This window comes from Pundamilia nyererei, unplaced genomic scaffold (assembly GCF_000239375.1).
Source record: "Pundamilia nyererei isolate P.nyererei 1_Seehausen unplaced genomic scaffold, PunNye1.0 scaffold00168, whole genome shotgun sequence".
NCBI classification, from domain to species: domain Eukaryota; kingdom Metazoa; phylum Chordata; class Actinopteri; order Cichliformes; family Cichlidae; genus Pundamilia; species Pundamilia nyererei.
Window position 1 is genome coordinate 39132 of NW_005187569.1, and position 23267 is coordinate 62398.

Consider the following 23267-nt stretch of genomic DNA (forward strand, 5'->3'; position numbering starts at 1 on the left):
ACCTCTAGCTGAACAGAATATTCTAGGCTGCAGTTATCCAGACGCGGTGATACATGGCCAGCAGACAAGACAGCAGTCCTCTGAGGTAAGTTAGTGTCAGAGTGGGTCACACAGAGAAAGAAACAGCAGACATGCAAATGAGTTTGGTATGTATTATCTCTCTGTAAGTTTAGTGTACTTTAGACCAAGTGAAAAGCACATCCACACTGATGTACACAGTTAGATAAATGTGTCCATACAGGACTTATATAGTATATAGTATAAAGAGAGCATATTTCTCCCATATTGCCTTATTTTTATTGGATCCCTGATAAATCCAGAATCAAGTTTAAAATCCTTCTCACATACAAGGTCTTCAATAATCAAGGCCCCATCTTGTCTTAATAACCTCATAGTGCATTATCACCACAATAGAGCACTTTGCTCTCGGACTGCTGCTTTACTTGTGCTTGCTGGGATATATATAACTATGTGTTTACACACAACTTTGCATTTAATCATTAGTTTTCATTAGTCCCTTTTCCTGCCTCCCTCACCCACCCACATCCATCTCCCAGATAGCTGCCTCTCCCTCAGCCTGGCTCAGCTGGAGGTTCCTTCCTGTTAAAAAGGCGTTTTCCCTTCCCACTACCGCCAAATGCTTGCCCAAAGGGTTTCTCTCTGTATTACTGTAGGGTCTTTAGCTTACAATATAAAGCACCTTGAGGCGACTGTAATTGTGATTTGGTGCTATATAAATAAAACTGAATTGAAATACTGAAAGCAGCTATTTTTTTAAATTTGACAGTCTTTTCTTTTTATGATGTTCAACCTTTGGACATCCACTAGTTAATTGAGAAACCATCGGAGGTTAGGGTTAACGACTGGGTCCACTTAATTGCGACCCCTTTTTATCAAGTTGGTGCCTCTGTGGAACACACAAATGAAAAAGAAGATTTTAGCAGAAAAACTGAAATGTAACATTTTCTAATTTAAAAAAAAGACTGAAGTAAAACAAAACTCATCTTTAACACTCAGAAGACGTATCACTCTAAAGCCACAGGCAAATTCCCTTTTTCAAATTAGCTACACAAAGGCACACGCAGGACAGTGCTGCAACACCTCCACAGTTATTAGGTTATGTTGGTGTCAGGCTCATTACTGCTCCATGTGCAATACTGCAGGCTAATCACAGAGATAAATGGCGCTCAGGTGGAGTAGATAAGCTATTAGAGCTATTACATGATAGGCGTCTCCTAAACCTGCTGCCAGCCACTGGACGTCACAGCTTATCTGAGCCATTTTTGCCCAAGAGGAGGTTGTCCAGACTCTGTGCTAACTTTGTCCCACTTTATACCTGACCCACTCCAGCTGACCTATATGACTGTGTATCTATTGCAAGTAAAGCCCATCAGCAAAGGGTATATAAGCGTGTTTGGAGAGAGAAAAATGTTGACTGTAGTTCATCATTATTTGGGCCCTGCATATAAAGCAAGTTAGAACTGTTTTCTTTTGCATGTATAGACATTGTTTTGCTCAGCGTAAGCTTTTAAAGACATTACATTTGTTTTTACTGAAGGATCAAGAGTCTAAATTAGTACAACTCCCCTGTTGGGGTTGTACTTTCTGACTTCTCAGGAGTTCTTAAGGCAGAATTCTAGTAGCAGTGCTGAACATCACTCGCTGGTCAAACAGTTTCATAAAACTTTTGTACAACTGGACTCACACTGTAGCACTCGGTGCCACTAGGATCGATATTTCTTATAATGTTGACTTGTCTCAGGTACCCAGCTGTATTTGAACATTTGTTATGTTTTGCTTGATCCTGTGATGATGAAGAACACAAGTGGGTAAACAAAAAAGTTTAAAATGTAAAAACTGGGTTTCCCAATCATGTTGAAGAAAAGGTCTCACTGATTCTGTCAGCTGATCACCCGACCTTTTAAGGACGCACAAAATGCAGCCTGGTGAGTAAACAAGCATTCATTCTTTACAATAAAGCTCCACAGGGCACCTTTAACAACAAAATTACATACTCAGCCACCTGATGAGCCTAAATCAGAATCAGAAGAATCAGAATCAGAATGGGGTTTATTGCCAGATGTTGAGGTTTACAACATTAGGAAATTGCTGCGGTGCTTCAGTGCAAACAATAAGAATTAAAGTGCTATGTAGAAAGAAAGATATGTGCATGAGATATACATGAGATATATACATGAGATATATACATGAGAATAAGAATTATGAGTGCTACGTAGAAAGATATATACATGAGTGCAGAAGACAAAAAGCAGAAGACAAAGAATGCATCAGCACGCAGCGGACAGGGGAGCTAGCAAGAAAGCTCATAAACAAGAAAAAGTAAACAAGAAAAAAAAAACATTTGCTGTTTGATTTATTGTGGTTACATACAAACTTATTCTGGAAACAGTGAAGGAGGGTACGTCTGTGAGTCTCCTGTGCATTCATTTATTACATCTATTCATCATAGTCAAACCACACTACATACAAAAAATAACACATTGTTTCCCTTGTGTGTCAAACTGATACACAATCACTCTTTGTTTGAACTTTTCTTAAAAATTGTCTTTTTATAGAAAATTGCAAAAATAATTAATTCCTAATTCAGCTTCACTTGCACCTTTGTATTTGGGACTTCTTGTTCAAAAAGGAGCATTAGAGCATGACCACAGTGATGATTTCATTTAAAAGGAAAAAAAATTTTTTGGGGATCCAATGGATTCAAGTTTTCTCCACCAGCTCTTTCCTCACTACAGGGACATTTCAGAGAGAAACAGCAGGTCAGGCCAAGGTTTCTCAGCCGTGCCAGTCCCAAAGTATTAAATAGTATCATCAGGCTAATACTCTCATGACAATCTATTTCTGAATCCCACGAAGAGGCAATACTGGCAATACAAACACTGCCAAACACTAATGGAGCAACGCGCTGCACTCGTGTGCGCATCAAAGCTCCATCTACTGATTTCATTCAATGCATAAAGTGTAAAAATTTCCATTTCACCAACGTTTAAATAATCTGTCATTCCAACTGCCACATATTCAGTGCTGTGGACAGGAGGGACCCACAGCTTATTCATTTTAAATAACAGCACAGTAGGAAAGTGTTTGGAGGCAGGAGCAGATGGCTCGTTGCTCAGTCTTTTGGGATATTTAAGTTCTTAAATCTAAACACTTGGTTTTGTTTGTGGTAACATATTTCATAACATTTTAGGTGACTACAGATATAATGAATACTAATAATAAAAACTTTATTTGTATAGCACTTTTCAAAACACAGAGTTACAAAGTGCTTCACAGCAGGAATAAAAGCCACATGCTGAAGATAAGTATGTTAAAATAGACAGACAGTTTTTAGACCCTGGTTAGAGGTTCAGACAAAAGCCTAATTTTTGCCTAGCAACTAAAGCTGCAACCTGCCTCAATACTTGTGAGAAAAAGGCCTTAAATACTACCTTAGCCAGCTGACTCCAATCAGAAATTAGGCAAGCAGACTCCCAAAGCTTGTGAGAGCTACCTGGTACCCTGTCCTAGACTTTTGTTTTGTGGCCAGTTATTGTTATTGTTTTCCTTTTGATAATGATAGTGGCTTGTCCTTTGTGTTACCAAGTCTTATGCTTGTTGCTGTCATTCACTGCATCCAGCTGAACCAGCCGGTTGTGGATAACCTGGCCATTCGGGTATGCAGGGCGTGGGTATGCAGACCACTTTGAAAGGCCTTGAGCACCATTGTTGGCGCTGTGTAAATAGAATGCATGTTTTTTTTTCTTGAATAAAATTTGTAGTGATTGAATATTTGGGTAATATCCCTCTTAGAGATGTTTTCCAAATAATTGCCATGTCTCACAGCTTCGGCTGACAGATAAAGTGGTCCATGTCTTCCATTTGATTCCTTTTTCTTCCGGTCCATTATTCTCTTATTGCCTCGACTTTAATGTCGAATCATTTCCTTTTTACCTGAGCCGGAGTCAGTGCTGCGGGGGGATACAACAGTAACCACATAGCTTATTGGAGCCCACGCATCATTTTTCTCTACTGTTGTTACTCCTGAGGAAACACTTTTGAAAAGTGTGCCTTCTCCGACTTCCACCTTGGAAATGGCTTGAATTTCTTCAGCAGTAAAATTATTATTGCCTTAGCTCTCTCAAACTTTACCACTTACTCCATGCATTCTCACTCACTATGTGTTAACAGACCTCTCTGCATTGGATCATATTTGTTAATAATCTCTGTCTCTCTTCCACAGCATGTCTTTTGTCCTGTCTTCCCTCCCCCTCCCTGAGGCTGGTTCTGTTGGAGGTTTCTTCCTGTTAAAAGGGAGTTTTTCCTTCCCACTGTCACCGAAGTGCTTTCTCATAGGGGTCATATAATTGTTAGGTTGTTGTCTGCATGTAATATTGTTGGGTCTACTTTATAATATAAAGCGCCTTCAGGTGACTGTCGTTGTGATTTGGCGCTGTATCAATAAAACTGAGTTGAACTGAATGCAAACAAAGGCAAATGTGTTGGCTTACATAGAGAAATGAGGGTGTGGCTGTGTGTAGATTTACCAACATACAGTGGTAAAAACAAAATTTGCCAGTGCACATGTGTCATGAACTCTGAGTCTCCATGTCGATTCCTCTTTTGCTCGAATTAAGACCCTGTTCTACACAAATATTAGTGAATGAGGCCACAGAGTCTGGGACAGGTCCCTCTGACTAAACAACCAACAGATTATTCTGCCAGTAGTGACCTAGTAACCTCAAATGTTTTAACATTTAATAATAAAGGAGGCAAGTCCAAACAACACGACCACACAAAAAAGTATTAATAATTATTGATATAAATTGTTAATAGCAAGAATTCAATGTCTAAAAACATTAAATTCAGGGGTTCAAAAACCCAGGACCATGACAGGGTGCCTTTGGATATGTAAGTCAGTCTCACCATCTAGTATCAAAGCTAGACAGTTTCCTTTACTAACAGTATTATATTATATGCTGTTCTTCATCACTAGCTATAAGTTTAGCTGTACATGTTATGGTTATAGCTGGGCTGACCTTTATAATAACACTAGTAGAAATATTGCATGATGAGGCAAAACACATTTAAAATCCTTCTGATATCTGGAGCAGATTGCAGTCTTTGACGGTGAGAGGGGAGAATGAGTGTTCAGTTGAATGAGCGGACGTTCTGTCCATGGATGACCCAACTGAGACATGATAGGAGGAAATGTGTACTGTCATAATGTTCCAGAGCACTTTTACAAAATATGCTTCACAATAAAATCCTTCTTGAGAAATGAAGCATTGATTTTGTGCTAACAGCATGATGCAGAAACATTAAGAGGACAAAGAAGCGCATCATGTGGAGGTTATATATGTATATCAAACACAGGGAATTAAGTAGGGACTGCATCTTTTTAAGCCTATCTTAAAAGATAAGGTTCTTAGAATCAAAACTAAAATCTGTACACACCAACCAACCCCAAACGGCTTCATTTTAGCTGTCTTACTATGACTTTCGAGCTGTCTGTCTGAACTGTGTAGCATCTTTCTGTGATTTTAGCTGTGGTTTAAACCTTCTTTTTGTATCCTTAGCTTTATAGCTTGCTGCCAGTCTGAGTCTTTAGGTATGTAATTAACTTTTCTCACCTACAGGCATGGATTTAGCCGTTAGCTTACTATGGTTACTAGGTTATTGTGACCCAGTAAGTAACAGTACAGCAGAGAGCACACACATAACTAAGTAAAATGAGGAAATAGAAAGCAAGTTGAAATGTGAATAGAACATAAAATGAAAACGAGAGCAATGTCTGGCACAGCCTTATGGACTTTATTGATTAATATTAGCATGGTGTAATGTGAGGCTTTGATAGCCTGAGGGAACTGTGTGATCACACTGTTATGCTATAGGTTAGCATGCAATGCTAACCTATAGCCAGTTTTCAGTTTTGATTTCTCACTTTATTCATCTCTTCAGCCCCGCCCATTGCTCTTTGATTTAGTTCCAGTTAAGACGTTGACAGGAAGTGCAAAAGAGTTTATCCAGGGTAAAAACAGACATAAGAACAAAGTACTGTGACACTGACATCATAAGCTAAAAACGAATGACCTTCTTCTGGAACCTCCGTCGCCCTTTCATATACCACAACAGTGTTCCTCTTAGATCTGCTTCAGATCTCAAGTAAACAGTTTGTGGTGTGTGTAGCAGAGAGATAAGTTTGTTTTTTTAAATTTGTTTTAAATAATGACAAGAACAACAGAACATCCGAGGAGAAAGGTGTCAAGTTCCACCACACCATGTGACTGACAAGTGGCAACTGGAATTACAAGCACCTGACAATGAAAAGCAGACAAAATCAGACAGAAAGAAGTGAGAAACAAAGGCAATCCAACGCCAGGTGTTGAGTTCAGGAAACTGTGTTCTGTACTGTAAGTCCAAACTTCTCAAGACAACTTTAGCACATTACATCCTACTCATAAGCAAGTGTGACTAATTATTGCATCTTTGCTTTGAAGTATGATTATTTTCATGTGCGTTTGCTTGGCTGAAAGGCAGCTGAAAGCTGGGTAATAATTTTCACATAGAAATTCTCTTTCTTTTTATCAAAAAGTACTCATGTGTTTTTTCCTGAACTTTTAATAGACAAACTCAGACTACCTTTACTTGTGTTTATACTTACGCATAATTTAGGAGCAAGTAAATCTGGATTCCAGGACAACATTTTAAAAAACAATAAAAAAAACCAGAACCCCCCCACAGATTAGCAAACTGAGCCAAAGGATTTGTTCATTTCCTTCTCCATTTTTGAGCTGAACTGAATTACAGCGTAAGCAATCATACGTAAGTTATCAGCAGTGCCATATTTATTAGGATGGCCTGATTCTCTGGTTCTGACACCTTTATCGCTGGCTATTTAAATCTGAAAGTGTGCACTTCGGTCCTGACTGTTGGATTTAAAATGCACTATGGTGGTATACAGTGGCAAAATTACACAAATTGTGTTACTTGTCAGACTTGCTCCCGGGCGCCACATTAGCAGAGCCATACTGCCAAATTAAAATGGATTTTACTTTTACATTAAATTTGAACCTGTCCAAATTGATATGTATATGTGTCCCCAAGCACTTTCAGTCTGTTACACTATATTTTCCTCGTGTGCCACAAATTTTATTGTCTGTTGAGTTCAGCTTCTTACTCGGGTCCACTGGGGTTATTAGGGGGTTAAACATTTTCATGTCCCGATCTCAGGAAGCACCCCAAAGCGTAAGCATCACTTGAACAACAGAGAGACTGTCTTTGTGTTGCCATGTCTGTGCGTGCTTGTGTTTCTGTATTTGCTCTGTGAGCCCGTATGAACGCATTTGCTCTGTTCTGCAGCTGTGATGCACTTTAGGAAAATTGCATGCATGAATATGTGCGTGTCATGGAACATCAACGCCTGTCTACTTGTATCAATTCAAGTGCCTGCAGGTGTGTGTTTGCCTGTGTTTTTCCCCCAATAGACACATGATGTAATTGTATCTGTGTGTCTGTGGGCACATGTGCATATTCACACACACACACATGCTGAGGTGAATAGTACTCCACACCATCATTGTCCAGGATCCATTGTGTCTGGCTAAATGAGACCGAGCAGTAGATGGGAAGCTTTAGTGGTCTGCTAACAATACAGCACTGTATAACACAATACTATTAGGACACGCACTGGCACTCACTCAGCACTCTGTAGACACCCTATTGTAAATCCCATGAATAATAATTTAAGAGTGAACAAAGTTTGGGTCGCTCTCCCGGCTCAGCCATTGTTGTCCTTACAGAATTTAAAGCAAAAAAAAATGCTTTGTGTTCAGGGCTCGGCAGTAAATCTTAGCGTTGCAAATTGACAGCGTAATTATATAGTGCGGTGTAAAAGTAGGGCTGATAATTACAGTGTGTGTGTGTGTGTGTCAGTGTATGTGCTGTGTGTGATTAGGTGATGGTTTGAGGGAAAATGGAGGGATGAGATCTTGGCCCGCTCCTGTTATCGTGATTTAATTAAAACCAATCCCAGGGGCCGACCTGCGCACGTGTGCTGAGTGTGTCCTCATTGGGGTTTGGAACGATACAAGCCTGCAATCACTATAGCCTGCTATTGTGTCACTTTCTCTAAACATTTAACAAACAGCATCTTGCGCAGAGGGTCTAAATACAGTGTATGTGCGGGTGAAGTGGGATAATGACTGGGGACTGGCAGGGTGGTATTATTTGGTCAGTGTGATGAATTATTTGCTCTCGGGTCAAATGGAGCTCGGAGGCTGATCACTAGTCTGATTGGATTTTTACACAGGAGATATGAAGATGTAAACAGATTGATGGGGATGTCTGCTTTGCTCTCCATTAAGTGGATTATAAATATAAGGACCAATTTGGAATGAAGTGCTCTCTTCAGAACTCACACACCTCGCACACGCTTTTTCATTCATGCCGTCAAAGTTGTGGAGTAACATCGGTTCACTCTGTGCTAAAGTTTGGTCACGACTTAAAGGCTTTCTTTCTGTTGCCAACACAAAGTTGACAAAACAAGGTTAATGTGTGTTGCATCAACAGCATGAAGTGATCAATGAAACCAATAAACCTGATGACATAAACAGGACACCTGTCATTGCCAGTAACTGTCTGCTCCAATTATAACAATCTGAAATCCCTAAAACCAAAAATCTGGCTACAGTTTAGGATTTAACGCTGATTTCATATATTAATAACAGAAAAACATGGAAGTAGCTTCCGTCTGAGAATTAAAGCCAATCCAGAAAGTATCCGGCAGCCATGCAGCTGTGGATTATTACTGCAGAGTGAACATTATCTTTGAAGAACATTACTTTTGAACCAAGTGTACTAATACAGCTAACATCAGTGCTGCTTGTTAGGCTAGTATAGCTAATATTCTCATTAAATCAATTAGATGCCAAAGCTCCTTATTCCCATTCTCTATTTTTTGTTTCCCATTTTTTGAACTATCCAATTACAATATGATCACGTGACACTTGAACATTGAGCTTTCCATACTCCGCCTTAAATAAGACTGTTTGTTCAAACCTCCATTAGAGCTGCAACTAGGGGGCAGTGGAGCCGGCTGTAAATATTGTAAACAAGGCAAAACATTCAAACGGAAAACTTTAGCAAACAGTTACTTATTGAAACATCCTGTATGGGGTCATGTATGTGTCCACCTGACAGTATAGGTCCAAAAATCAGCTTCCTTTTAGCTTTGTTTTGGTTTCGAGAGACTCATGAGAGAAATGCTCCACTAGCTTCAGTATGTAAATGTTTACTTGATGTTTATTTCTGGCAGGTGTTGCAGTTATTAATAGGACTTTTTCACCTCTGACAGCAACTGCCTGCTGCAAGTCAAGCAGAATGATGAGAATGAACTAAGTCAGTAGACTTCAACCAGCTAAAAGACACTAAAAAATCTGCAGACAAGCCAAGAAGTCTGATAATTCTCTTAAGATCAAATGAAAACGACCAGTTTGGGGTCAGACACAGTGGCTTTAGTCTTTGTTTAAAGCGGACACCTTAAGTGTTAAATCAATAAAACCAAAGCAAGGGCCAAAACATCTTTTCTACAATGGCCATTTGAGGCCAATAGCAAGTCAGTCCCCACAGATGTTAAAATATCCAAATGTACAATAGATGTACATTTGGATACTTTTATGCTGGCTGTACATGGGACACACTGGGCAACACCTTTTAACCTTTGGATTCAAGGGTTTTCAGTTCCATTGCCACAGTGTATAAATTCAAGCACATATTAGTGCAGTCTGCCATTAAAACATTTTCTGGCATAAATGTCCTGTATCTACTACTATTACTACCTCTACTACTACTACTAATTATTATTATTATTATTATTATTATTACACTCTTATCCTTTTGTCCTTGTAAGTGTTGAATTCCTCCAAAATGAGCTCAGCAGTTAGATTGGGCACTCAGGCTGCTATTTATTCTTTGGAAAAATATAATAGAAGTCATAGTAAGGTAGTCCTGCATAACATAGTCAATCACTAAACTGGTTTGTGCAATGAATGAATTCAGACATCTATTTATTTATACACTACATAGACAAAAATAAGGGTCCCAAAAGGGCCACACGTCTTAATCTTTGAATTCCACAGGTTTATTCTTTTCATTTATTTATGCCACAGGTGCATAAAACCGAGCACCTATTCACGCAGTCTGTTTTTACAAACATTTTGGAAAGGATGAGTTGTTGTAAAGAGCTCGCTGTATTCGAGTGTTGTGTGCCATGATTGCAACAAGTGAGCTTGTGAAATTGCTTTCTTCCCAGATATTACATGATCAGCTGTAAGTGCTCAGGAACCAGAGAAATTCAGCCATGAAGTGGGGAAAGTGGGGATGCCAACTATTGAGGTGCACAGTGTGTAAAAGTCACCAGTGCTCTGCTGACTGAGTAACTGCAGTTTCAAACCTCCTCTGGCATTAACATCAGCACAAAAACTGAGCACTGGGAGCTTCAGGGCATGGGTTTCCATTCTGTAGGTGTAATGTGTAGATGGCAGCAGCTGCTGCTTTGACTGATAGGTGTGCCGGCACAGGTAGGTAACCAGCAGCTGTCATCTGAGGAGTGTTTCTAGAATCTGCTTTATTTAAAAAACATCAGCTGCCCAGTTTCCTGGCGCCTCCGACTTTTTCTTTCACCCCTCTGGCTTCTTTAAATTCAAATTCCTCCCAGTCTGTTGCTGTTCAGCACTGTTTTACAGCGCTCTACAATCCCATGTGGTGATTTCTCCGGAACAAACAATCAGCCAAAGTAGCACAGCAGGTCCTATGTGGAGGTCTTACAATCAGAACATTAAATTGGAAGGATCGGATCTCATTTTATGGCAAATTAATCCATGAAAAAACAGAAGCTCAACAGAAAAGCTGTCTGATCTAAGCAGGTAAATTCAGGACACAAGGAACACGGAGTAATGTTTTCTGTTTGGTTTCCTGCTTTGATGAAAGCCAGCAGGCCGAAACACTCCAACTGGCTTTAACTGTTTTGTAATCAATGAACTCGTCAATAAAACCTTTTGAAGCTTCCAGAAAGAAGTTAAAAAAGCAACCAAAGTTGCATAGTCACCTCTATTACCTGACTCAGCACACCCACAGATTCAGAGTGAGTGCAGTGGCATTTCCGCAAACCTGTTTTACAGTTTCATAGCCCCACATCTAATGGCCAATTTCCTATTCAAATAACTCTGCTGTGTAATCCACAATTTGGCAACGAGTGGTAAGAGTTAAACCAACAGATGGATGACACGTGACCTGAATTCTAAAGCCTCACAGTGACTGATACAGTATCTATCAACTGTAATGATACATTTAACCAGCTGATTTGATTTTAAAGCGCTTGATGATCGCGCCTGGTGCAGATCTCTTTTAAAACTATGACTAAGATACAGACAGAATGAGACACTTGCACAATCTACTTCTCATAGCTCCATTGGTCACACTGTAAAGGTAATGCTGAGTCAGACTGGCTGCAAACATGATTTAGCTTTTCTACACTGCAATTTCTTGTTACTGATTGCCTGACATATACACCGATTAGTTGCGACAGGTCATTTGGAAAAAGTCGTGTAAGTTCTACTCGCTGGCAGCAAATAAATCCGTGGTTCGAGTAATAGTGAGTCAGTAATAAAATTGTATAAATCTGGATAAATTAATGACAAACATACTGGCTGGCTACAAGCAACCTTACTGAATAAACCACATATATGTAATATGTATGCCACATTATTGCCTTAAGAAAACTAAGTGAAGTCAGCACAAGAGAAGTGGGTTATACCTGTTATCTTGAGGGGGCACTACGGTGCTTAGGCTAAGTCACATGAACTTAATGTAATATACCAAAGGAGCAATGTTATAAATGTTAAGCCACCTCACAAAATGTCACTATGAATGTTTAGATGTTTGTATAAATTTTGGAATAATTATGCTCAGTATGAATGTTTTCTATTGCGTGACAAGGACCTTCCATGTGCCCCATCCTGCACAGCCACAGGAACACTGGTTTTACTAAGAGTTTAATAAACAAGAATGCTGATACTGTTCTCGGCAACACAAAAACTAGGAAATGCCCATAAGAAACGCAAATCTAAACACCAAATATCTGGGAAAAAACTGATCCCAACAACTTTAAAGTTTGAACATAAGAATAACATTTTTTTTAATTATATAACTTATAGTTTTTCTTTTAAACCCCCCCCCCCCTATAAAGAAGTCACTGACAGAGAAGACATATGAACCTGTCTGCATATCTGTGTAGCTCAAAAGATATCCTTGATTTCTTTCTATAGTTAAGTACAGCATCTTGCTTTAATGGCCAGACATTTTGCTAGTAATAAGGGAGCCACAGACATTTGGTTAATATAATAAAATGTGTTAGATTTTTATTGTGAAATGTCTACTTGAACTCTTTGCCATGTCAGCTGACTGTCCACATAGGACACATTCAGTTTAACAATTCATCTTTTAGATTTTGGAACTTGAGCTGTCTGCGTCCTCCCTTTGGACCATTAGACCTTAAACCAACTTATTCATGCCAAATTCATTAAATGGATCTAAACCTTTAGCTACTTTTCTTTAAAAAAATATAAAACACTAATCCGGATCCATATATCTCTCTGGATGTGGGGACATGGATGGTAGAAGCTCGTTATATTTATGTCCGACCAAGTAATCCTTGCGCTTTAGCTGATGTACAGATTGCCTCTTACCTGCCATGTCGGTGGCAAAAGGTCGGTCTGGCCTCCAGCCAGTGTACCAGCCCACAACTTTACCCCCAGACACCAGGGGGCGCTCATATGCTCTGCCACCCACAAATCCCACAGGCCAAATGGATACACCTCGAGTACTACGCATCTGCAAAAAAAAGAGAAGGGAATGGGATTTAGTGATGACTTCCTGCATGCGACCATTATCACAGAATGTGTGAAATGTAACTATTTGAGAGTTATTTAAAAACAGCAGGAGCAATGCTCCAATGTTAAAAGTCCATTTAATGTAGTTGTAACGACTCTGACCCCATAGAAGACCACATTTTTTTATCTGCACAATCGCTTTGCTTGCTAATCACAATACTTGTTCTGCAATAGGAAATCAGACACAGTGTCGGAGCCTACAGGCGACATCCACCCTGAGGAGACGTCAAAGGCCCCAGAAAGTTAGAGACTGGGCGTGTGGTGTTGACTCTGAAATTAATTACTTTTGTGTCAGTTTGCATAAGCGATTAGACATCTTTAATTTCAACTGAAATGTGGGTGAGAGCAGCATGCAGAGAGTCTGTGGCTAACTGAATGAGACTAAATGAAAGTGTGCAGCGCGGAGCTGCCTTCCATTTTCACAGTGAATGAATTTGCACACAGCCCGAAGCAGTGCAACAAGAAATGAGACGAGGAGAGAGAGATAAAAGACTGGCGATGTGTGTGTGTGTGTGTGTGGTGGGGGAGAGGTTGGACTGTGCAAGGACCACTGAGTTTTTGTGTTCAAGTATGAAACATCTGTATCTTGTCTTTGTGTATGGATGCATATGTGTCTGCGTGACATTCCATTTTCCACCCCTGGCCACCCTGAAGCCGTTCATTGAGACAGCGCTCCTCATCGCTCACCCAAACAGCCTCCAGCCAGTCGCTCATGAGAAAGCAACAGAACAAAACCAAATCAGTAAGCAGCACTGCATTACTGCAGCCAGACATCACACAGAGTTCTAGCTTTTAAAGCCACGGGAAGCCAAGTGTATATATAGCACAATATAGAGAGGATTTACAGCTCTTTGCAAACTTCTAAGCAGGAGGAGACTTGGCACTGTGCAAAGAATAGCTGAGAGCGTATGGGCAGTAGACAAATAAAAAACACTCTGAAAAGTTCATGTTCACTAAGGTATTTCATATAGAATAATTCTGAATAAAGTGAATATTTCTACCTTGTTTTAACCTTCTGAGGTCATCATAGGTAGTAACCATAATCCTAACGTCTGGAGAAGAGGGGAACCTACTTATTATAAATTATTATTTTCTTTGTTCCTTAATTACTAGGAGTTGGGAGAACAATTGCATAAAAACTAAATTATATTTCCTACTTGCTTAAATTTAGGGTTAGGGTTGGTGGGGTCATCACCAGTGACGGTTTCACACTTAGAGATTTTCCATGGAGTTCCACAGAGGGGAAAATTCTTTGTACCTGTCCCTGGTACTAAGCCCATACTGGTCACTACTCACCTGATGGATGGAGCTGAATCAGCACAAGTAAAACTGATAGCCTATTAAATTTGTGTTAACAGTTAATATTGATGTTTTAGTTGAGGGGTGGAGGGGCTGTCAATCTGCTACTGACAGCCTAATTAAAGAATGTCCTCCTCAGGCAAAACACATATTGAGCTCAGTGACTGGAGTTCTGAAACTGAATGAACTGAACAAACTGTAAGCTGCTACTGATGACACCATAAAATGTTGGATAAGATTTTAGCACAGTTCTCAAATGTTGTGCATGTAAATGTTGTAATATTAAAGTCAGTTTATCACAAAACTGATTTTTCTGCTCAGATCTCAGGGTTCATTCAACCCATTAAATTAACCTTGCATAACTAGCATAGTAACAGACGTCCCAGCATGCACTGTATGAGGCACCCTTCTTTAACAGAAATAAACAGGTGTGTGTGTTTCTATATGTGTTTTTTGTGTTTAATACATAGAAAGATAAGTCCTGCTGCACGTGTGCACAATAATAAAAGGTGATGAAGCTTTGTATTGAATTCACTACTGAAATGAGTTAACCACTTCAAACTAAAAGCCCATTTTAATTAAGCTTCAGTGGATTTGCAAGTTCAAACAAGTAGCAACCTGAGCAGTTCACTAAATTACAAATCTCAATCCTGAGATGAAGTCCTGCCATTAATTAATTCTTCGATCTTAAATATGATCAACCTATCTCTAATGATCGGCTATGTACCACAGGCCTTCAAGCTAGCTGTAGTTAAACCTTTACTCAAAAAGCCATCTCTAGACCCAGCAGTCTTAGCTAATTATAGGCCAATCTCCAACCTTCCTTTCATATCAAACATCATTGAAAGAGTAGTTGTCAAACAGCTAACAGATCATCTGCAGAGGAATGGTTTATTTGAAGAGTTTCAGTCAGGTTTCAGAGCTCATCACAGCACAGAAACAGCTTTAGTGAAGGTTACAAATGATCTTCTTATGGCCTCTGACAGTGGACTCATCTCTGTGCTTGTCCTGCTAGACCTCAGTGCAGCATTCGATACTGTCGACCATAATATCCTATTAGAGCGATTAGAACATGCTGTAGGTATTACAGGTACTGCACTGCAGTGGTTTGTATCATATCTATCTAATAGACTCCAGTTTGTTCATGTAAATGGAGAGTCCTCTTCACACACTGAGGTTAATTATGGAGTTCCACAGGGTTCAGTGCTAGGACCAATTCTGTTTACATTATACATGCTTCCCTTAGGCAGTATCATTAGAAGACATAGCATACATTTTCACTGCTATGCAGATGACACCCAGCTCTATCTGTCCATGAAGCCAGATAACACACACCAATTAGTTAAACTGCAGGAATGTCTTAAAGACATAAAGACCTGGATGGCCGCTAACTTTCTGCTTCTTAATTCAGATAAAACTGAGGTTATTGTACTCGGCCCTGAAAATCTTAGAAATATGGTATCTAAGCAGATTCTTACTCTGGATGGCATTACCTTGGCCTCCAGTAACGCTGTGAGGAACCTTGGAGTCATTTTTGACCAGGACATGTCCTTCAATGCACATATTAAACAAATATGTAAGACTGCGTTCTTCCATTTGCGCAACATCTCTAAAATTAGAAATATCCTGTCTCAGAGTGACGCTGAAAAACTAGTTCATGCATTTATTACTTCCAGGCTGGACGACTGTAATTCATTATTATCAGGATGTCCAAAAAACTCACTGAAAAGCCTTCAGCTAATCCAAAACGCTGCAGCAAGAGTACTGACAGGGACTAGAAAGAGAGAGCATATTTCTCCTGTTTTGGCTTCCCTTCATTGGCTTCCTGTTAAATCCAGAATTGAATTCAAAATCCTGCTCCTCACATACAAGGTCTTAAATAATCAGGCCCCATCTTATCTTAATGACCTTGTAGTACCATATCACCCTATTAGAGCACTTCGCTCTTGCTCTGCAGGCCTACTTGTTGTTCCTAGAGTATTTAAAAGTAGAATGGGAGGGAGAGCCTTCAGTTTTCAGGCCCCTCTTCTGTGGAACCAGCTTCCAGTTTGGATTCGGGAGACAGACACCATCTCTACTTTTAAGATTAGGCTCAAAACTTTCCTTTTTGCTAAAGCATATAGTTAGGGCTGGACCAGGTGACCCTGAATCCTCCCTTAGTTATGCTGCAATAGACATAGGCTGCCGGGGGATTCCCATGATGCATTGAGTTTTTCCTTTCCAGTCACCTTTCTCACTCACTATGTATTAACAGACCTCTCTGCATTAAATCATATCTGTTATTAACCTCTGTCTCTCTTCCACAGCATGTCTTTTATCCTGTCTTCCTTCTCTCACCCCAACCGGTCGCAGCAGATGGCCGCCCCTCCCTGAGCCTGGTTCTGCCGGAGGTTTCTTCCTGTTAAAAGGGAGTTTTTCCTTCCCACTGTTGCCAAAGTGCTTGCTCATAGGGGGTCATATGATTGTTGGTTTTTTTTTTCTCTGTATCTATGAAGCGCCTTGAGGCGACTTATGTTGTGATTTGGCGCTATATAAATAAAATTGAATTGAATTGAATTGAATCAAGCAAACAAAGAGTATACACAAGGCATGACATCTAACAAAGACAGCATTCATTTTCATGTAGCTTTATTACTTCATACATATCACTACGTATATATATAATATAACCTCAACTGACTTGTATCAATGGCATCGTATTACAGCACCACACTCAAATTCAGTGAGCTCTTTACAACAACCCTTCCTTTCCCAAATGTTTGTAAAAGCAGACTGAATCACTAGGTCTTGATTTGATACACCTTTTGCAAAGGGACTGGAAACACCTCTTAATTTGAAATAAGAGGAAAAAATGGTGACCATGCAAAATATGATTTTTTGCCATTTTTCAAGTGGTCTTAAACTTTTGATCGGGACTGTATCTTAGCACTTTATCCTCTGCTCCAAAACAACAACAACAACAACAACACAGCACCTAAAACACTAATTTTATTTTATTTTATTTATATAGCCCAAATCACAACAACAGTCACCTCAAGATGCTTTATACTGTAAGGTAGAGACCCTACAATAATACAGAGAAAGCCCCAGATGACCTCTTACAGGCAAGCACTCAGCCACAGTGGGAAGGAAAAACTCCCTTGGCCAGAACCAGGCTCAGGAAGGGGCAGCTGTCTGCCACGATTTGTTGGGGAAGATGGGAGAAAGACAGGACAAAAGAAACGCTGTGGAAGAGAGCCAGAGATTAATAATAACTAATGATTAAATGCTGAGTGCTGTGTAGACACATAGTGAGTGAAAAGACTATTATAAGCTTGTTCAGTCAGGGCGGCCACGTCCATCTGTTATCTGCTGTCTAATGCAAACTTCCAGTGATCCACTCAAAGATTTCAGAGCAGCAAGAACAAAAGTTTTAATGGGCTGGACATCTTTGTTGTGTTCCAGCATAGCAACAGAAGCAGAAAACATGGAATGTGACATTTAGTTATACAGTAGTGTCAAAGATAATAAGCGTACCTTATTCTTCTTCCAGTAAGCACGCCTAGACCTAAGATTCCACAGCATGAGAGGAAAAGGATAAGCTGAACATTTAGTTAGTGGCTGACCTCACTCTGACAGAAAAGAGAAAAGCGTCTTCTCGCTTCCCTTCCTCTTCCTTCCCTTTCATTTCTCTTCTTTCCATCTTTTTCCACCCCACACCCTAACACCTCATCTCCTGCTTGGGGCCCCTGTGCATCACCAACAGCTTTGAAGCCCTTTCCCCATTAATACTGTGGCCCCTTGAGTTTGCCTGTGCGACGCTAAAACCCTTCCCCCTTGTTCCTCTTTTGCTGCTGTCTGCCTTTCTCTCTCAGGTCATTTTTCAAAGACTCGGCTCCTCTGCTTTGTGAAAACACAGATGAAAAGAAAAGGAGAGGAGGTAGAGAGCAAGGCAGGCTCGGTGTGTTCGTCGTTCCCAGATAGTTCCTGGAGTACGATCGTTAATATGGCTTAGCAGTTAAGTCCCAGTTTGACTGCTAGGGATCTCCTGGTTTTGAATGCAGCACTTCAAAGCTCAGTACAGTTTGACACATTAATAGAGAGCGCTGGATTGAACTTCATGCAAACATATTTAGAATCTGCAGCTGGATTTACAGCAAGCCCAGTGTTTTTTCTTCTAACAATAACACTTTGAAGACCAAGATTTGATTTTCTTTTAGAACACATGTTTAGCTTTAGCCTGCCTTTACTAACCAGATTTTCCACCACAAAATGTCTATCTTTAGGTTTTTAAGTGTTCACAGGGGGCTTTACAAGTCACAATCACTCATTTTCAGACACTTTCAAAGTGCATTCTCATTGTTTTTTTACAAGCTTCTTGCTGTTTTCTTAAGTATCATGCAAATGCCGTGGAGAAAACACAAAGCCGCTTCATTTGTGTCCTCAAGAAAGGTCACGTCTCCTAGATTATTATTTCTGCGTGAGAAACAGCTCCCAAAGAAAATCTATGCAATGCTCCATATCAGAAGAATTTCACCAAACTGTAACTTTCTAATGAATATTTATCACATCAGCTGGAACAGAGCTACAAATAGCAAGGTTAGAAATCACTATAGTAGAAAACTGTATTAAACCTAACCTTATGTGATAGCAAACCAGTTACAGCCCTACAGTAAATTTTGCCATGGACTATGTCCTTGGCACAATTCATTGTCAAACATTCAATCAGTCGGCATTTCTGCACGATAAATGTGTTTACCCATCGTTTGATTAGTGAGTTTCTCAGTCACTACATGTGATACAACACACACCTACTGGGTTCACTCAGAACGTGTTTTCAGCCAGTCACAGACCAAGGCATTGTCTCCCACACACAGACTTTACTTGGGCAGTCTGCCTGTGCAGAATAATGGCTGTTCAAGCATATTTTACAACATCTTTTTGTTTTTTTAATGAATCAGTATGCAAATCTTCAGAGGCTGCTAACCAACTTCTCTGGTACTTACAGTCTCATTTTGCCTTATAGGATAGTTGATCGGGTCACTGTTTTCATGTTCTTTGACAGCATCAAGCTGCTTCTGTAGAAGATCATTAGTCTAGCGATCAGATGAAGTCCAACTCCAGTGTCGACTACTTCAGCGCGGACTGCCTATCAGGGAATCCTGGAATTTTCCAGTGGGTCTTACTTTTGCTTCCTGACTGTGGTATGAACTTGTGTAGCTGACAGGAAAGGTCATTATATCAGCTTCAGTGACCTGGTCAGCCAGCCAAAGTGGAAACACAAGATGGGCAGCACCAGTGGGGTCATTCCATCTCAAACCTGCCAGTTTTTACAACATTTCCTGCTTGAACTTCTAGAATTTGAGCTTGTAGTGGTGGCAAAAATGAAAAATATGCCAACAAAATACAATCTGTATGTTTTTAATGAATGTGTGCTCACATATGAGGCTTTTCAGGAGTGCTGGATGTTTTTTCTTTCACATTTTAATCCATCAATACTCTGATATTTTTTTGATGTTCTTTATCTGTCCCAAATGACAGAGTCTGATTTATTTTGATAAGAAAAATCAGTGAAAATTTCAGGCTTTTGTATTTAATAGACTTTGAGATCAAAACATTGCCTCAGATTTCAACGTGCAACAAAAAGGCCTGAAGATGGCTCAGCTGGGCATTTTTCAAAAAAATCTGCCTTGAAAAGTATTTGATACATGAAGCTAAAATTTCACAGTAATCCTTATAAATGTTCACATTTTCTACCATATAATTTTTATGGAAATCAGAGGTGGTCGAGCAGAAGGCTTGTTTGATTTGAAACACAAACAAACAAAACTTAAGTGGATCGCTGGAACCAAAATACACATTACATCACACTTAAGTTATTATTATACGTGCATGGCGGAATTGTTCTAAATTAATACCAAAAATGTACTTGGCTGTATAAATTTATATCTTTAAGCATGTTAAAACGTTACTGAACATTGCAGAATTTCCTAAATTCAAACACCAGCATCAGATCGGTACTCGATATCTGCAGATCCCAGATGCCAGGGTTTCCTCATCATATTGGAACAGGAAAGAAAATGCTTTGCGCTCACCCTAACACCTCTGTTCTGCAGAATTTTGTTATTAAATTGTCAATTTTGCCTAAAATTGGTTTTAAAAGTGTCTGTGTTGGTTTAGAGGAAATCAATTCACATCTGCTGCTTGTTTAGTCAGAAACTCAACAGCTGAGCGAAATATGAGTATGACCAAGTTCATATTGATGTTGGAAAAAAAGGAGTAAGAAGTCAATAATCCATTATACAGCCTAGTTAAAATACATCTGTCTAATATGAATGCTGGTTGAACCTCTGCATACTGAAGTAAATGTTCTTGATGTCGGTTTATAGCTTTCATTCGTCAGGTCGAAGTGGAACCGTGTCCAGACTGTGGACTTACGTGTTAGAGGGAATCTGTTGATCTAGAGGGGCATAATGAATTGATTCAGAATAAACATGTGACCTTCAAGATTTCAAGCAGGAATCAAAATCAAGTTTTTTACATGATATTATATGTGTATGATAAAAAAAGATCACAGCAGCTCTGGATCCCTGAAATGCAGTCTTTTGGTTGGCGAAGGAAACAGCCAAGTACAGATGCTGTCTCAATTTTCATTTTCAACACAGCGCAGTGCTTCCTATCAACAACAGTTCAATGTCAAAATGTTTGCTGGGAGCCAAACAAAGCTGTGGGGTGACAGTGTTTCAACAGATGGTACATTATTCTGCTCAGTGGAAACTGCTTTAGCGCATGCTGGGTTTTCATGCCATCGTCTGCAGACTGCTGCTGCCATGGAAAAAAGTTTGCAGCACAAACTTAAACCTTTATTTACACAGAGAAGGCTGGCTGAGCACACAGGACACACTGTCATTCCCCGATGCCCTTTCGGCAGATGAATCAAATAATGTGACAAAAAGAGGCACAAACAGAATAGCAAACAGAAGGGAGGCTTAGAAAAAGGCAGGTACAGCACGAGTCTGGTGTTTTGAGCTTAACGTGAACTTTCAGGTCACTGCACACGTCCACTTGCAAAGTGAAGTTTCTTTTCTGCTTCCCAGCGTACCCCTGACTAGTCTCAGCAGATGGCTGCATATGCCTGAGCCTGCTTCTGCCAGAGGCTTTTTCCTCTTAAGAGGGAGTTCTTCCTTCCCACTGTCGCCAAGTGCTGCTCATAGGGGATCGTCTAAATGTAGGGCTTTTCTCTATAATATGATAGGATTGTGTTGTTGTGAATTTAGGCTACTGTAAATAAATAAATCTGAGTTTAAACTGAAATTGAGTGAATTAAAAGCAGTTTTTTCTAAAGCATCAATGAGTCCTACACCTTTTTAAGTTCACCAGAGTTCCATCACCATGTAAAGGAGAGATGACAGTTCCCAGACAAGGCCTTTTCAGACAGATACAAACTGTGTCTTACATCTCCGGTAATGAACCAAAAAGCAGAATGAAAGGAAAGAATAAAAGCAGAGGCAGCAGCATGTCTACGGTGACCTCCAAAAATAATTCTCCTTTCACATCTCAAAGAAAAGCTGAATTCTAACCACAAATGCAAAAGCAAACTTTTTAGTGTGTGTGTGACCCTGTCACAGTGCAAGTATGCAAATTACCATAATCTGCGTTGCTGGATTTTTGGAACAGCATTAGGAAACAATTTGATGCATGGCATTAAAGGATACTTGTAATTTAATGAGTGTAATTTAATGGCCTCAGCCACATGGTATAAGGCACATCACCCCTCTAAATGTAAATTTAATATCTTATATCGTGTAAGATGCAAATTCCAGTTATTTAAGAACTTGATGCACTCATCAGATTAGTTAGGTCAAATAATTATGGGAAGTGGTCCTGGCGTGCTACACAAGTCAGGGTGTCTTGCATAAATCATGTAAGTTATTGTAACAAAAAACATCCAGCTTCGTTACAATACATCATCACGATTGACCAAATGAATCTCTTTGACTTCCATCACCTCTTCACATCTACAGTAAGTCAAGAGGAAGATCATTATTAGTGTGTACCTAAACTGCTTCCTCCTTTCTGTTGCTGTCTACTAGAAGAGTAAACACTGCTGCTCCCACTGGTTAGCATCAGAAATATTGGTTAAATGCATATTTATTTTCATAATGCATGAATACATTGTGCACAGGTGTGCACAATAATCTGCAGGGAAACAGACTGCTGGTGCTGGCCGTGCTTACATTAGCAACAGTCAGCAAACTAAACTGATGCCGTGAGTCTGCGGTCTTTTAAAAGTTTTAGCAACATTACAAATACTCTTTGAGCAGTAGTAGTATCAGCAGTACTTGTGTACTTGTTCAACCTCGACCATTAGACTGGGCTCAATGTGACTGCAAGGCCATCTTACTTTTAGAATAGTCTATATTAAAACTATTTTTAGGTAGTAATAATAATAAAGTCACCAGGACCATCATGATATCGTATACTGAACATTATTGACAATTATTGTATATTTCAACTATTTGCTCCAGGTTGATTTCTTTCTTAATGTGAGTTGCCGATATAAGAGTAGGATTTGATAAATGCGTGTATGTGCTAGGAGGCTGAGGGATAGCTCAGTATTTTTTACTTTCAATTTAAATCACTACTCGGTTTGGTTTAGGTGCTGAAACATTCTTGGTTAGATTCAAAACTACTTGGTTAGGTTTACAAAGATGTGGTTTTTCTGGGTTAATGTGCTTCTTGTCAGCAGTCGCTCTGCTCGTGGACAGCACTAGTGCTAAAAACCAGTGTGTCAGAAACCAGATGTCAAAGGAAAGTGTGTCTGTAAATGAGCCACAGCGGCAGATTTGACGGCGCTAATTGACGCTCCAGGGAGACAGCAGGCTGGAGAACGAGCTGGACCTTGTTGAGGGTCAGTCAGTAAACTAAAGCACCTGCAAGTGCCCCATTGGCAAAGACAAATCCTGCCATATGGATGGAAAAACACAAAATTGCACGCAACTATGCATCTGTTATGACAAAACACCAAGTCAGTAGTTT

The 23267-nt window shown here is 39.8% G+C and overlaps 1 protein-coding gene across 1 annotated transcript in view; it reads right to left on the reverse strand.

Moving 5' to 3' along the window:
• The window catches only part of b3gat2 (beta-1,3-glucuronyltransferase 2 (glucuronosyltransferase S)), a 63608-nt gene that overhangs the window by 17551 nt on the left and 22790 nt on the right, over window positions 1-23267 (reverse strand). The window contains exon 2 of the mRNA XM_005745844.1: window positions 12747-12891. Coding sequence (XP_005745901.1) covers window positions 12747-12891 — 145 coding nt within the window. The remainder of the gene's footprint in view (window positions 1-12746; window positions 12892-23267) is intronic.